At 34.6% G+C, this 15,858-nt stretch overlaps 1 protein-coding gene across 1 annotated transcript; it reads right to left on the reverse strand.

Annotated features, from left to right (window-relative positions):
- Nucleotides 1-1,609: 1,609 nt before the first annotated feature.
- LOC113226002 (alpha-tocopherol transfer protein-like) lies at nt 1,610-7,232 on the reverse strand. The gene is made up of 6 exons (XM_026458503.1): nt 6,878-7,232; nt 6,369-6,528; nt 6,150-6,264; nt 4,667-4,801; nt 3,234-3,447; nt 1,610-2,275 (listed from the first exon to the last, which is right to left on the reverse strand). The coding sequence occupies exons 1-6, from the start codon at nt 7,038-7,040 to the stop codon at nt 2,121-2,123; spliced, it is 942 nt and encodes a 313-aa protein (XP_026314288.1). The 5' UTR covers nt 7,041-7,232; the 3' UTR covers nt 1,610-2,120.
- Between the last annotated feature and the right edge of the window lie 8,626 nt (nt 7,233-15,858).

Here is a 15,858-nt window from a genome sequence, read left to right on the forward strand (position 1 = left end):
CTGATTTTGTCGATTCATTTCAATCCAGCAATGTAATGAATTATATAAAAATACGTTTTGAGTTTTATTCAATGGAACTTTTGAATAAGACTGATTCACAATTTAATCCTTAAAAACCATTGATAAAACAAACGCCCAATTAATTTATCGGTTTGGTGCAACAAGGGTGGATAACACAAGGGAAAAATTGTTAAAAAAATATGTTCTAATGTTTCTAATTGTTTTAAAATAACAATAACAACCATTGACTTACAATTATATGGACGTCGGGTCCGCGCTAAAAAGTGTCCGCAATTGTAAGGCGCTAAAATCGTATACAGAGCGCCAAACTCCGCTTTAGTCTTCATTTGTCCGACTGACAGCGCGATACTGCGATGACATTACAATTTAAATTTCGAATAGGTTGACTTGGGACATTTTTTTCGTGATTTTTGTATTAGACCCGTCGTCCATTTATTTGTAAGTCAATGATAACAACTGAATCTTTAGCTAAAACATAGGACAAATAAATAATAAAGTATTTATAATTTATAGTATGACTCTTATGGGTATAACCCTTGGTAGTACTTACACATTGACATTTTTATGCCAGCGGATTAGCACCTCGCAAGTTTTTTTTTATAATATCAAGGGACAGGACGAACAAGTCGTGCGCTTAATGGTAAACTAAACGCCTGTCCATAACAGTTGCAGTGCCACTCAGCTCTTTAAATCACAATGATCTGAGGCGCACTGCTACTGCGCCTGTCACCCTGAGACATAAATTGACAAGTCCTATGTGCCTGTAATTTCACCAGAATCCTTACCCTTCAAAACCGGAACACAGTAATGCCGACATTACTGCTTGGCGGCAGAAATAGAAAAGTTTGCACATAATTGTAACGTTACGTGATGTATATACATATAACAAAATTATATTTGAAACAGAAAAATATTGAAGAGATAGATTTCTCACAGATGGCGCTACTGCAAAAAAGTCGTTATAAAGCCAAACAGAGATCTGCAACAAGCACATAGACAAATTTGTAAGGTCCGCTGGTCCGTTCCGTGGTTGAGTTGGCATAGCGTCTGACACGGTTTGCTAGAAGATCTTGGTTCGGATTCAGCTGGATCGAAGGAATTTTTTTCTAAGTGTTCGATCTTTGTATTAATAATTACAAAAAAATATTTTAAATACCCAGTGGTGGTGCGAAATGAAGATGTTACAATACCGATAAGTAGTGGACAGTATTTTTGCGATTTTAATTACATTAAAAGCTACTTGTACTACGAGTAACTGCACTTGCAAGTAGCGTCCTATAAGGTTTGGAACAAGTATATAGTGGTAGGTCGAAGATGTCAGGGGAAATGATATGAACTTGCGCATTCACCTTTTCTTTCGTTGCGCTGGCAGCAATTTCGCCTAGATACGGCCGCCACAGGAGGAAAAATAATAATAACGCACTCAACATAGCTCCGCACTAGGAAAACCCTATGTCGCGGATGCCATAGACAACCACAAATTAAACCCAAACTCACAAGAGAAATAAATGTAGGCCATACTAATATTTCTCTCGGCCCGGGGAATCAAACCTGGGACCTCTGCGTGATAGGCATGGTAACCGTTCAGCCACAGAGGCAGTATAACATATTATAGTATAAAATATAGTGTTCTTTATGAAAAAGTTACTTTCGTCTTCTGGTAACAAATGAACTAAATAACAATTAATCAGTGCTAATATATCAGTATACAAAACTGATGTCAGAGCAGGATACATAACATCAAAATTTTTCATAAATTATGACATATAAATAATTTATAGTCGAAATTATACATTTCTCAAATAGGTCATACTAGTAACATTACACGACATAATTATTTGTTATAATTCAGTAATCATTAGAACCGTCATGTCATCATTTTAAAAATAGTCTGGTGTGATGACGAAAAAAACCATATCGACCTCGTATACAAACAAATTGAAGGTACTTTTTAGTTCAATCTTGTACGGGTTAGCATTCTACATTAAAATTAATAAAAAAAGTGTACACGTTTGTTCTTTTTTACATTTCATCGACAACCGTTTTGATTAAACAAAGTTCTGTTTCATATTTACAGTCCCTATGTAAGGATTGAAATATTAATCTAAACTCAAAGTTCGGAATGTACCAGGCATGCCCAAGTGCTGATCGTTGAAAGTATCCACTGGTCGAAGATTTTCATTAGTGCAGGCTTCATTCATTTCGTTTCTGTGTTTCGTAAACTCTTCTGAACTTAATTCTTCTATCCAATCATCTGAAACGCAGAAATAAAATAATTTTCTCAAACATGCTCAAACAATGTTTACATTACTTTCAAAAACCTAACTTGAAAGTTTGTCTTTTATGGACCGTGCGACTTTTTCCCGACCAAGGCCTGCAAATTTTATATGAAAATCCATTACTGTCCACTTCTTTAAACTTTTAAATCTACCTATGTAAACAAGCAAAATGAAAACTCATACAGCCAACTGTCAAGTGTTCGTAATTGCATCGTAATTTAATGGTATTTTTTTTAAAAAAAGGCGGTAAAATAGATTAAAGCCATCGAATCATTGACTTACAATTATATGGACGTCGGGTCTGCGCTAAAAAGTGTCCGCACTTGTAAGGCGCTAAAATCGTATACAGAGCGCGACACTCCGCTTTAGTCTTCATTTGTTCTACGGACAGCGCGATACTGCGATGACATTACAATTTAAATTTCGAATAGGTTGACTTGGGACATTTTTTTCGTGGTTTTTGTATTAGACCCGTCGTCCATTTATTTGTAAGTCAATGCATCGAATACATAAACACGATGACTAAAGCATTGTTTTGTTTTTTTGGCCTTTTTTTCTGTTCGTCGCAAAATAAATTCTAGAGAGAAGAGCGTTAACGAAAATGCTTGGAAATACTGTCAAATGTCAAATGTAATGTCAAATATTACTTTTAATTTTGATTAACATTTTTTTTTTTACTTTTTTATTACACATCTTCTCTTTAGTGTTCTATTATTATTTCCTCAAATTGTTTGAGAAAATCACTATATAAGCCTCGGCGGGAACGGGGCTTGCTTGACTCGTATTAATATTAATAATACACGGCCTCGCTGACGCGCGACCTTGTAACTCATACTCGTCCAGCAGTCCCTTACTTAGCGACCTCTGCAATAATGTACTATTATATTATCACTTAAATAAGTGTGTACCGAAATTTAATTTAAATTGTCTTACCATGTAGCTCAGCCAGATTCTTTTCATTACCGCCATAATCTTTGGGCAAAATTTCCTTAGGAACACGTTCGTGGAATTCTTCTACTGTCTTTGTGACGTATATTCGATTGCCTAATTTGGCACTGAGGACTTGTTTGAAAATAGCGATTATTGCGTCTATGAGCTTCGATGTGGATAATAGGTAGATTCCTTTTATTCTTACTCCAAAGCCTTCCTGGAAAATTTATTTCATGGTAAACAACAACATTGATTGCCCATATTTCTTGTAGTTACCGTTTATTTTTATCTTTTCTGTAAACATAGTAACCAATTATTCCATTCTGTTTTATGTATGGAAATAAAATCTACTACATTTAAAAAGTTTTGTTTAAAATATTTTATGCAATCGTTGGATGATAAATGCGTGTTCTAAAGTTGAGAACCGTGTAAATTATAATAATGTAACTCAATCAATATTTAAAGATTATTTTTGTTAATAATCAACGTCAACAAACTATTGAAAGCCAACCAATCACTACAAAACAAAAAACAAGACATAGAAGTGTCCATGATTGGCTAAGTACCGCTTAAATTTTAACCAATCAGGAAGAAGGAGAGCGCTTATATTGTTTTCTGTTTTGGAAATCATTATAGTTCTATGTAGGTACAGAACTAAGTAGCGAGTAAATAGATTTTATAATTCTGGTTCAGATCTAAAAACCGTTTTTGTGATATGGTTTATGAAATTATAATTGACATATTTTTTTCTGGAGTACAAAAAAAGCATTATCATCTCGCTGTTTCGATAACCAGTGACGTTGCTACTGCCACTCTTTATCGAATATAATGAATAAATTAAAAATATATTTAATTAAATTTTTTTTAATTAACTAATATAATGACACTTAAGTCCCCGACACGACGTTAAACTATCGCACAATTCTCACGAAGTGTGTAACGTCAACTATGGTACGGAGTTGTGGCTTAGAGTGGCGGCGGAAGAATGGCTAGTCCATCAACAGTGGCGCTCACAAGCCAAGTCCGAAAGATTACTACTCACCTGCCAACACGCACTGGACGAGTGAGCCAGGTTAACGAGATCTAGAGCGTAGCATACTGGGTGTAATATTAGTCGACCATGTCACGAACAACAAGCTACGCTCACAAACCCAAATTGTCGATGTAGCTCAGAAGGCGGAAAAGTTGAAGTGGAACTGGCTGTGGTCATATCTACCGTATGCCGAATAAGTTGTGGGCTAGGATAACAACAGAGTGGAAGCCCCACAACTCTAGTAGGAGACGCGGTAGACCCTGTCGGCGATGGCGGGATGACTTAGAATCTTTTTTAAATGACTGGTCAGATGTTGCCCAAGATCGACAGCAATGAGAAAAGATGGGGGAGACCTTTGTCCAATAGTAGGATAAAACGGTCTCATAAAAAACATGATACTTACTATAATTGTTGTCGCTATATGACCCAGTTCTAAGATATTTATCTTACTGGCAAACTCCAAAATGTTTACATCTTTATAATCATTAAATATGATATAGCCGTTCACGTAGTCGTGTACTCGGAGGTAGTCAAAATACTGAAAATGGTGGAAATATTGGATTTAAAAAACATACGCAGGGTGTATTAAGTCAACATCAAACCTTAACATACAAAAAATTAATCCCCAAATAAAACCCAAAAAATTAAATAGAACTAAAGTTGTTTATTCTGGAGTACAAAAGTAGCATAAAGGGTTATGGCGTCGACTATTTACATTAGGTTACCTTTATTTGTAACAATTCAATGTTATTAATATTATACTATACTTATTATAATATACGCACACAAATCTCATATAATATACAGAAATATAGTATTTTTGCAATCGATCCAAAAGCAAAGACAAACAAATGGCATGCAAGTTTTTCACACGTCCATTATAATATTCAAGTTATAATATTATATTTTAATTAACGAGTATTTTGTGTACATTATAAGCGTAATGATATCTCTCGTATTTCGATTCATCCCGTGAACACTACGCCAACTAAATTTTTGGTCATTTTCTGTTTTTAATGTGAACAACCTTATTTATTTCCTAATGTTATGCTCCTAGAATTTTGTTTCTTTATTTTTTTCACAAAATTCGGGCAAAACAATATTAGTAAATATATATGGCTGATTACATTAAAAACAGAAAATGACCAAAAATTAATTTGACGTAGTGTTCATTGTAGGTATCGATTTATGAAATAATCGTGTGGGCACACATAACAATTACACCCTGTATAATCTGTACGTTCGGTAAAAATACTGTTTTTCCTTTTTTGAGACGGGACGTGCACCTGGTGATAGGCGACACGCCTGTCCATAGCAGTTGCAGTTGGGACACTGTCACTGCGCACATCACACTGTGACTGTAATTGACATGTCTCATGTACCTGTAATTTCATCAGCACCCTTAACCCTTCAAAACTGAAACGTAGTAATGCTCACATTACTGCTTGGCAGTAGAAATAAGTAAGTTCTTATTGCGATGGAATTACACGATTTAATTCCGCCTTCCCCTTTTTCATCACCGAGGGACAAGGCCTAGGCTTAGGCTCGACCCCTATTTTGTGGATATTCCAAAGATTCGCACCAAGTGTTACGCTTCCACATTTATATGGCGAACGGCTATGGAGTGGAATTCCCTGCCTGCAGACTTGTTCCTTGAACGTTATAACGTTGGCCTTTTCAAAGTGAGAGTAAATAGGCATTATTTAGGTGTACATGCTAAATCGTCGACCTCATCATTACTTTCCATCAGGTGAGATGGAGGTCAAATGCACACTTACATTTTATATAAAAAAAGCATTAGAGCTAAATATTGTGTTAACGCGATTCATCTAACTAAAATAAACTAAACTTACAGGTAAACAAAAAAAAAGAAAAGAAATATTTACTATAATTAAAGCCCTGTACATGTCAGTGAAATCTTTTGCGTCAAATAACTTGTTGAATCTTAAAACAATTATTCTGCAATAGTCCTTCGTTAAAGTAGGTAGAGGGGCCAGTGTCCTGGAATCATTAGAAATTAAAATATTAAAAGAAAAGCTAATTAAGGTTCATAATATAATGCACGTATGAATTTCTGTATGAGTTAAAGCTTCAAATTATCTTACAGTTTTTCACCGAATAAATGGTTAAAATCATTCTTCAAGTCATAATTTCCAAACAAACTTTTTACAAAAGTTCGCAAGGTGCACACTTTGTCTAACCGCTTCTTAGCTCTTTCTACAGAGCCTTTGCTACAGATTAGTGTTATTTCCAAATAATCTCGAGCTGCAACAATGCAGACAGACGTAAATGTAAATGTGTTGTCGTAATAGGAAAATAAAAGAGAGATTTGATTAAACATATCTAATATTACTTGTGTGAAAAAATAAAGTCTGAGTTTAATTTTTTTTATTGAATTGACATTAAATGATTTTTTAAGTGAAATTACTTCACTAGTTTGTTTATAACTATTAATACAAAGATCGACAATTAGAAAAAAAATCCTCGATCCGGCCGAAATCGAACCGAATATCAATTCAATAAATATTGAATAATAGTTTCTGAAAAGAAGACTTGGCAAAAGCGTAAAGAGAACGTGAAGGAATATAACAAAGAACAAAAAGTAATGACTCACGAAAGTCCTTCTTGACGAAATGTTGCTGTTTCTTAATCCATTCCTCCAGAATATCGATTGCTTCCTTCATCCTTCCTGGTCCGTCTAAGTCCCATGACTTGCGAATAACTTTCAGGGTGTCTGGTGGAAATTTCAAAACTGGACTTTTTGGCAAAGTTTCCATTTTTCTCTATTTTAAAGAACTTTGATATTTGTGTTGATAATGTCGACACGCTCGTATGCACACAAGTTTATTCACTAAATTTCATAATCATACAGTGGTGGTTCGTAAAAGCGAAACACGTAAAAAGTCATAACTCGATCGTAACAGCGAAGCAAAACGTAGGGCGCACATTCGCTATCGAAACTAAGTATCAACTGGTGCTGCGAGATCGAGTCACGTAGGAGCCTTAGCCGGTAGCTTGATGAGTTTTTTTTTATAATATCAAGTGACGAGACGAATAAAGGTCTATCCACACATATCCGGGCTGTGCCCGGGCCGTGGCCGGGACGTGGACAGGCCGTGCTCCGTTAGGGGCTCAAAAAAATATCGTTGTGTACATTTTGTATGAACTCGTTCACACATGTCCGCGTTCGGGCCGGGGCCGGGACGGGCCCGCGGTTCATGCAAACCAGCACGCCCCGTCCACGTCCAGGGCACGGCCCGGATATGTATGGATAGTCCTTTAGTCGTGCGTCTGATGGTAAGTTACCCTCCTGTCCATAACAGTTACAGTGCCACTCAGAGCTTTAAATTGCAAAGATCTGAGGGGCACTACCACTGCGCCCGTCACCCTGAGACATGAGTTGACAAGTCCCATGTGCCCGTAATTTCACCAGCACCCTTACCCTTCAAAACCGGAACACAGTAATGTTCATATTACTGCTTGGCGGCTATGACTTGTCAACTGATGTCTCAGGGTCACGAGAACAGTGGCAGTGGCTCTCAAACCTTTGCGATTCAAAGCTCTGAGCGGTAATGCATCTGCATTTTTTGATGTTAAAAGAGAATTTTACGTATAGCCATCCTTACCTATGAATTAAATACCTTTGAATTCCTTGTCCTTTTGTTAAGGAAATTAATCATAAGATTATATATTAAAATAAAACATAATACCATAAACATAATACATCGTCAAAATCTTCACAAAAACTTGCTCTTAAATCTAGAAATACTTCGGTATAAATTCAAAATTTAACACATTTTTACACATAGTAATTGAAACTGTTTTCTTTGGAAAACGATATCGTTTCTTAAATTTATGTTCATCTAACTGGAGCAGTGGATCGTATCGTTTTTTGTTCTTTGCGCGCTTCCGTCTAAAGTACCGCAAATCTGCTATATCATGCCAAAAATTTTCATTTTTTTCACAATTGAACTAAAAATTTCTCACAATATAAATTAAAACATATCTGCCTATCTCATTGACGTTTTCTAACCCGCTAACAGCTGATTAATGTCAGCCATCTTTTTAGTTAGCGAGTTAAACAAGATTCCTAGTGTGTATAAGTTGACAGCTATTTAAACAAGAAATTAATCAATCATTTAGCACTAATCAACGTTTATAGGTAAGATTTTATTTAAAGAATTGTTTAAAGCGTTATTTAAAGTTAAATAGTGTTTATAAGTAAGGCTGTAAGTGAACTACAACTAATGTTACATTTGTGACCTCTTTTATCGCCATCCCACCTTTTTACCACCCTTTTTATGTCTCCTGGTCACCTACTTTGAAATTTTTAATAGTTCTTAAATTTCTTTTTCTTCTTCGTCACTTTTCGTCTTTCCATCGCCACTCTCTACTAAATTTTCGAAGCGAGCACACGTGCTTGACTTGGCATTAAATTCTGACCAATCATGTCACATAATTCTGTCGTCCGCTAACAAAACGCTAAGTGACAAAATAATGTTTGAGATATCATAAAAAGCCATAACCCAGTTTTAGAATATTGAAATTGTTTAACGATATTTTAGCTATGCATCGTTAGGGTAAGTTCCGATAAGTCGAACGTGTTTACTAATTTTAACTATTTTTAGACAATTTTGTGCTCTAATTTTTCTTTATAAAACGGATATTTGACAATTTGTCACTTAGCCGTGTTTTAGTTAGTGGACGACAGTATTAAATACTTTACATAAGTTCCTTTATTAGTATAACCTGTATTTAATTTAAGTACGGAGTGTTTTATACCATTGTACCTGTTTTTATATCATTACAATACAATACAAATATTTTTTTAGTGCACACGGACGAATACATAATAACAATACAAAAAAAGTTAAAATTACAGGTACAACAGGCGGTCTTATTGCTAAAAAGCAATCTCTTCCAGGCATCCTTCGGGTTACAGGAAAAACAGTAAGATAAAATTATTTGAGGGCCCAACAGAATACACATATTGCACATATACAAATGAAGAAGAAAATATTAATAATATAAATACTAAATAATAATATTAATGATAATGTGGGAATTCCACAGTTTTATGCTTTTAACCTTGAAGGAGTTAGAATAAAAGTTAGAAGAGTGGGTAGAACAATGTAAAGAAAGAGTAAGAGAAGACCGTAAGGTGCAACTGAGTGTAGTGCTATGATACACGAAACAATCTTGAGGTAGGGAGGAAAGGTGGAATCAAGAGAACAGAGTATAGAAGGGATAAAATGCGAAAGTTCCTACGACGACGAATGGGTAACCATCCAAGTTTGGATCGAAAGTCTGAAACATGGTCAAATTTACGCAACCCAAAAATGAATCTAATGCATATGTTCTGCAACCGCTCCAGCTTATTTAGTAGACCCATTGTTTTGTTACAGGTTTCACGCCTTTACTTTACCTGTTCTTTTCCGTTCATGTACTCTTTCTTTATTTCTTCGAATGTTAAAGTCGGTAAACGAACTTGTTGAATTTCTACGACGCTTTATTTGTCAATTTCTAGGCAATACTGAGTGTCCTGAACGTATCAGGCAATATGTCTGTTTTTCGTTTGGACTCATCACGAAAGTCTTCTGAACTAAACACATCAATAAACGTGACTAGAAAATCATATTGCCAACTTGTGAGATTTGTTCGTTAAATGGATATCGACTGTGAACTGGCAACCGGTACAGGGTCAAGAGCACGTCAAGCTTTACACTTAAGACTTAAAACCAACTGTATGCCTCTTACAATAAGAACGGTGAAAAGTTCAAAGTGTCAAGTTTGATGTGTCTTGACTGTACTATCTCGATTTTGATAATTTTACAAAATGAAGAAAATAATTGTTTGCATCATTTATATAGCATCTGGTTAGAAGCTAGTACAATTTGAATGAAGTCGATTGTGGCGCCAAAATTAAATGAGTCTAAGATGGAATTTCTTGCAACGCTGCGGAGTATGAAATAATATAAAGTGAAACAAAAAACGTCTTTAGAAAATTGAAATAATACCGGTTGCCATTTCACAGTCGATATGTGTAAATCGAGTGTGTGGGTTCTCTTTTAAACTTTCACCTCTCAGACTTGTTTCCATGGTAAATAGGCATTAATTAAGTGTGAATGCTCGTTTATTCACTAGATATGATTTATTATGATCAATAGATACATTAAAAAGTTGCAGATCTAGTTAATCGGACAAGGGTATATCAATTTGTGGTCAATTAAACGTGTCTATTAAATGTTTTTCCACTATCTTTTTTTATAATACTGATTAACGGCACGAACATGTCACCCGCTTGGTGGTAATTATAATTGCTAAGTCTTTCCTAAGTGCCATCGGATTCGAGTACACTTATATAAAAATGAACCATGTTCTTGAAGGTTTGAAGTTAAAATAAGTTTTCGTATGATTTTTTGTAATCATACGACAGTATGAACAAAATTTACTTCGTGTCTGGTTTTCATGTCAGTAGCAAGTTTGGATTCTTATTATGTTACAAAAAAAAAACTAGATTAAAATAACAATTAAACAGCGGTAACATAAGTACTTAGGATTATAGGTTGATACGAATTTCAACTGGAAATTGCATGTTGGGGAACTTTGCAAAAATCTTAGGGCCGTTGTAGGAAAGTGCTATCATGTAAAAAATGCATTGCATAAGCGAACATTGCTAATAGTGTGGTATGCGTTGGGAGATTCTTTAATAAATTATAGTGTAAATGTTTATGGTCCTACCTTCAATACTTACCTGGACAAAGTCAAGAGCCTACAAACAAGATAAATTAAATATTTAGTAAACAATAAAATAAAACGCGTAAGGGTGATTATAACAAATTATATTATTATCTTAAAAAGTATATTTTTGGCAGTAGCCAGTCCATTTGAAATCGAAATACCAAATTGCATTAGATAATTATTGTAGTAATGAATTAAAAATACCAGTTTCCAATAAATATAAGACCAAAAGAACAAAAAATAAATAATTAAGTAACAATTACATTGATATTACAATACGTCTAGTAGCAGTAGAGCTCGTTGTGAAAGAGTTCGTCTATGGTAGTATTGCCACCTTCCCTATTTTTGCCACCAAGCAGTAATGTCAGCATTACTGTGTTCCGGTTTTGAAGGGTAAGGGTGCCGGTGAAATTACAGGCATATGGGACTTGTCAACTTATGTCTCAGGGTGATGGGCGCAGTGGTAGTGCCCCTCAGATTTTTGCAATTTAAAGCTCTGAGTGGCACTGTAACTGGTATGGACAGGCGTGTAGCTTACCGTCAGGCGCACGGCTTGTTCGTCCCGTCACTTGACATAATTATAAAAAAATTTAAGTCCTCGTTTTTTTGCAATGTAGTATATTTGCGCAACGTTGGTTTTCTTGGCTATTACGTTTTTAAATTTTCGTTGTTGTTCAATTTTTTGCAATTGATTTACGTTTACGCAATATAATTTACATAATTTTTAATTTGCGCATTGGAACACACTGTAGCACGTAATACATGGTCCGTTGAGTATGAACATTTTTTTTACGAATCTCTAATAACTATAGAACAAAACTTGTTAATATAATACTTGTGAAGTACCAAATTCAATTATTTTTTTTGATACCAAGTGGTCGGACGAACAAGTCTTGTGCCCAGTGTTAATTGACACATCAGTCCATAGCAGTTGCACTGCCACTCAGAATTTTAAATCGCTAAAATCTGAGGGACACTGCCTCTGCGCCTGTCACCCTGAGACATTAAGTTGACAAGTCCCATGTCAATGTAAATTCATCTTGGGATGTGGCGTCAAAATCATAGAATATCTGTATGACATGCTTATGTGTGCTAGTATTAGGTAGAGACTAGTACAATATTTCATCATGAAAATTTAATAAATCGTCCGTTTATTTAAAACGAATCGCTTAATTGTAATGCGAATGAGTAATTTCCATACTCCATCCAAAGCGAAGAAAAAAGAACAGACTACGAAAAGACTCGCCTATTTTTGCGTTGTTTTGTCGTTTAGTAATTCGACTAAATCATATTATTCTACTTGTATTATGTATGCTAATGGTACCCATCATAATATAACACAAATCAATGATTATCTATTTTAAAAAACATCATTTTTATTACACTTATAATTAAGCGTAATAAAAAAGCTGTTTTCTGTGTCAAATTTTCAACGTATTTCTTATTTTACTCATAATTAATTTACAGCGTGTGGATTGCGGGACGCGAGAGGCGCACTCCCACCCTCACTTCCTAAAATTTAGGTTCGCGTTGAAGCACCTCGCTTAACCTAAAGTTTCTAAAAAGAAAAGGTTTCATCTACAAAATTTGCACAGAACCTTACAATGTATATATTTACAAATACCTCACCATGAATTCAAAACTTAATTTTAAACAAATCATTTTAATTTAGTTTTATTTGCATTGCACTGCCACGCAGAGGTCCGATTCCCGTGCCGGAAGAAATATTTGCATGGCCTACATTTATTTCTCTCGTGAGTTTGGGTGTAATTTGTGGTTGTCTATGCGGTGCGGAGCTATGTTGAGTGTGTGCGTTATTAATATTATTATTGCAAAAGAGCAATTGGACCAGCAGTCAGCATTACAATAAAAACTTCAAGGCTTACAAGTTTTAGTGATTTAAGAATGGATTTACGCTTGAAGGCCAGGAGTGGTAAGAAACATAAAACTGTGATAAATATTGAACTTGATTAAGTGAACAACAACGAAAAGTTATGTAAAATTGATAAAAAAGGACTTGTGAAATTTCTGCATTGCTCATCTTTGTCCATTTCTAGTCAACACTGAGGGTTCTGAAAGTGCCATTGCCATTGGCATTCCCATTTATATACTGCTAATTAAAAGTGTTTGTTCTTCGTTTTGACGCATCTGTTTGCATACTATTAATAGCTCTTTACTAGCTCTTCTATGTCTATGAAAGTTTTCTGAACTAAACACATTGATGGCATTCACTAGAAAAATCCATTGGAAATGAAACTATTTTTAAATCGCGTACATTTCTTTTACAAACAAACCAACGTTTCGGGCCCTTTACAGGTCCCACGGTCACGGCTAACCTTTAGCAAGGTTTTACCTTTTCTTTCGGTCGACCGTGACCGTGGGGCCTGTAAATGTCCCGAAAGTTGGTTTGTTTGAAGAAACTAGTATACCTACGCAATTTAGATCAGAAAGAAATTGTTTCACTTACTATGTGTAACAACCGCGAAAACTTAAAAAGTCGGTAGAAAAATCTAGTCATATCAGCAACATATGAGATGGTAACCTATCACAAACTCGAATTTTTCTTTCCGAAATAACGTTTGATCGAAACGTATTTCACCGAAAACCGAATTATAATGAAACCGTTGTTCTTTCAAGATATGTTGGATGTTCATCGCAAAGACACGATTACGTTCGGTTAGGTTAGGTTAAATTAGATTTAAAAGATAACATTTCCTCTCAAAATTGCTTTCGAGGTTATATAAATTCGTCAAACGTTTTCTGGAAAACTCAATTTCTGGAAAATGTCATTTCGGACTACTGATAGGTAACCTATATTTAGATCCTCCGTTTGTATATATTCGAGACATTCCATATTGTATAGCGTAACCAGAACAATATCATCTATTCTAGACATAAACCTATAGAACAAAAGAGTATGTGTAAAATTATTCACGATCGCCCTAAGCTCCTAACTTCTACTTCCCAAAATGTTCCTCAAGTTTAAAATGTACTTATAACATTGTTCAGACGTTGGAAAGATACATTCCAGCACAGTAATTTTCATTATTATATTCTCAGTACAGAGTACGAAAAAAACCGTCCTCAAAAGTGCGTGGAATTATACCTATAACCTATGAGATTTGTCTGTTAATGATAATGGATATTATGTGCAAGTAATCATGTAGATGGATAAATAAGATCCAGAAAAAATTTCTTCGGTCCGGCCGGATTCGAACCGACGTCTTCTAGCATACCATGCCAGACGCTATACCAAGTAAGCGACAGAACGAACCAGCGGACCTCATGAATTTTTCTATGTGCTTGTTGTCGTGTTTTTCGACGAGTTTTTAGTCGTAGCGCCATCTATGAGAAATCGAAGGATTTTTTATGAGTGTTCGATTTTTGTATTAATAATTGTAACAAACTAGTGGAGTAATTTCACAAAAAATAATTGAACATCAATTCAATAAAAATTTATAATAATGTGTTTCTCAAAGTTTTATCGAATTGAATATTATTCCTTCTTTCATTTGAAAGTATTATTCATGAATAATTTAGTTAAAACTCTGTATCACAAATATTTTATTGTCAAACGGGTTAATATTATTGACCTCTCTGACCAATTTCAGGATTTTATCAACACTACCCTAACCACCACTACTGTGTAAGAATAAGAAGTATTCGAAAATACTGTTAAATGCTTTAATTAAACGCGTTAAATGGCTTTAAAAACATATAGGCGAGGAGAACCAAATAACCATAGCGGCTGGAATAATTATAGAAGAAACTTTAAAATTGCTCACCTGAAAAAGCTGTGTTTTTGAGAAAAGGGTCATCCAGAGAAAATGACACCGCAGTTTAAAAAAATAAATTACACAATTTGGTTTTAATTGTATGACTAGAATACGCCCAATAAATCAAATCATTAGAAATAAATGAGATTTTTTGGATATTGTACAAGTATTGTATTTTTTGTTTTCATTAACTCAGCCATAGTGCTGTCGTCTATAGTGAAGCATTTTTTCCTATAATGTTAACAACAATTTTCGCGGTTATTTGTGCGTCTTTCTAAAAAAGTTATTACTGTGGAATAAAATACAATTGACGAATTTTAAAACAGTGATAAGTGATTGCATGGAAGTATATATGGTGAGGAGATATTATAGTTTCAATAAATACTAATTTCAAGTCCCATCCGTCACAATGAAACATATATATTTTTATTTTAACCACTAAATATGCAATCTATTGGCATTTGCTTTTGTAAAAGTAATAATTATGCTAAGGGTCATTATTTTGGCTTGGTTGGTCATTGTGCACGTAAATAGGAATATAAATACTAAGACTTGAAAGTGTATTCCACCCGTCACAGCGATGGGTGGGACACACTTCTAAACGTTTTTACTTTGAATATATGTTTGTATTTTCATGGATTCGAGTTTTTACTATGTTTACTAGGTGTAACAGTTGCATTAATTTCGGAGTTTAACATTTGATGTGTTAAATTGTGATGATTGGGACACCATGATGTGACAGGTGGGACAAGTTACATTTGAATACATAGAATTTTTTTAAAAACACTGTTTATGTGTAGATCCATGATTTGTAAGCAAATTCTTTATATTATTATATAATTTTATTAATTCTGTGTATTCGTCACAAAATCGTGTCCCATCCGTCACAACTTGACATATTAATTTCCTTAAAATTTATCAAAGTTATTAATTAAGTGTATGTATAAAACAGAACTTTAACATTCAAGTTATCTCATATGAAAAACTTACTGAACAAAATATTAATAGTTTGTCTTGATCTTGGCAATGAAGCCATCAACTCAAACAGGCGGGTGTCGTGAGTGTCCCACCCGTCTCA

This window comes from Hyposmocoma kahamanoa, unplaced genomic scaffold (assembly GCF_003589595.1).
Source record: "Hyposmocoma kahamanoa isolate Upper Pololo Valley unplaced genomic scaffold, ASM358959v1 180, whole genome shotgun sequence".
NCBI lineage: Eukaryota > Metazoa > Arthropoda > Insecta > Lepidoptera > Cosmopterigidae > Hyposmocoma > Hyposmocoma kahamanoa.

What these genes read in the sequence shown, in the direction of transcription:
- LOC113226002 (XM_026458503.1), bottom strand. Translation starts at nt 7,040, where the DNA reads ATGGAAACTTTGCCAAAAAGTCCAGTTTTGAAATTTCCACCAGACACC. An exon ending in CATTTATTCGGTGAAAAACT is followed by an intron (nt 6,265 to 6,368) that starts GTAAGATAATTT and finishes TAATGATTCCAG; the next exon opens with GACACTGGCCCCTCTACCTA. An exon ending in TGTACAGGGCTTTAATTATA is followed by an intron (nt 4,802 to 6,149) that starts GTAAATATTTCT and finishes CACCATTTTCAG; the next exon opens with TATTTTGACTACCTCCGAGT.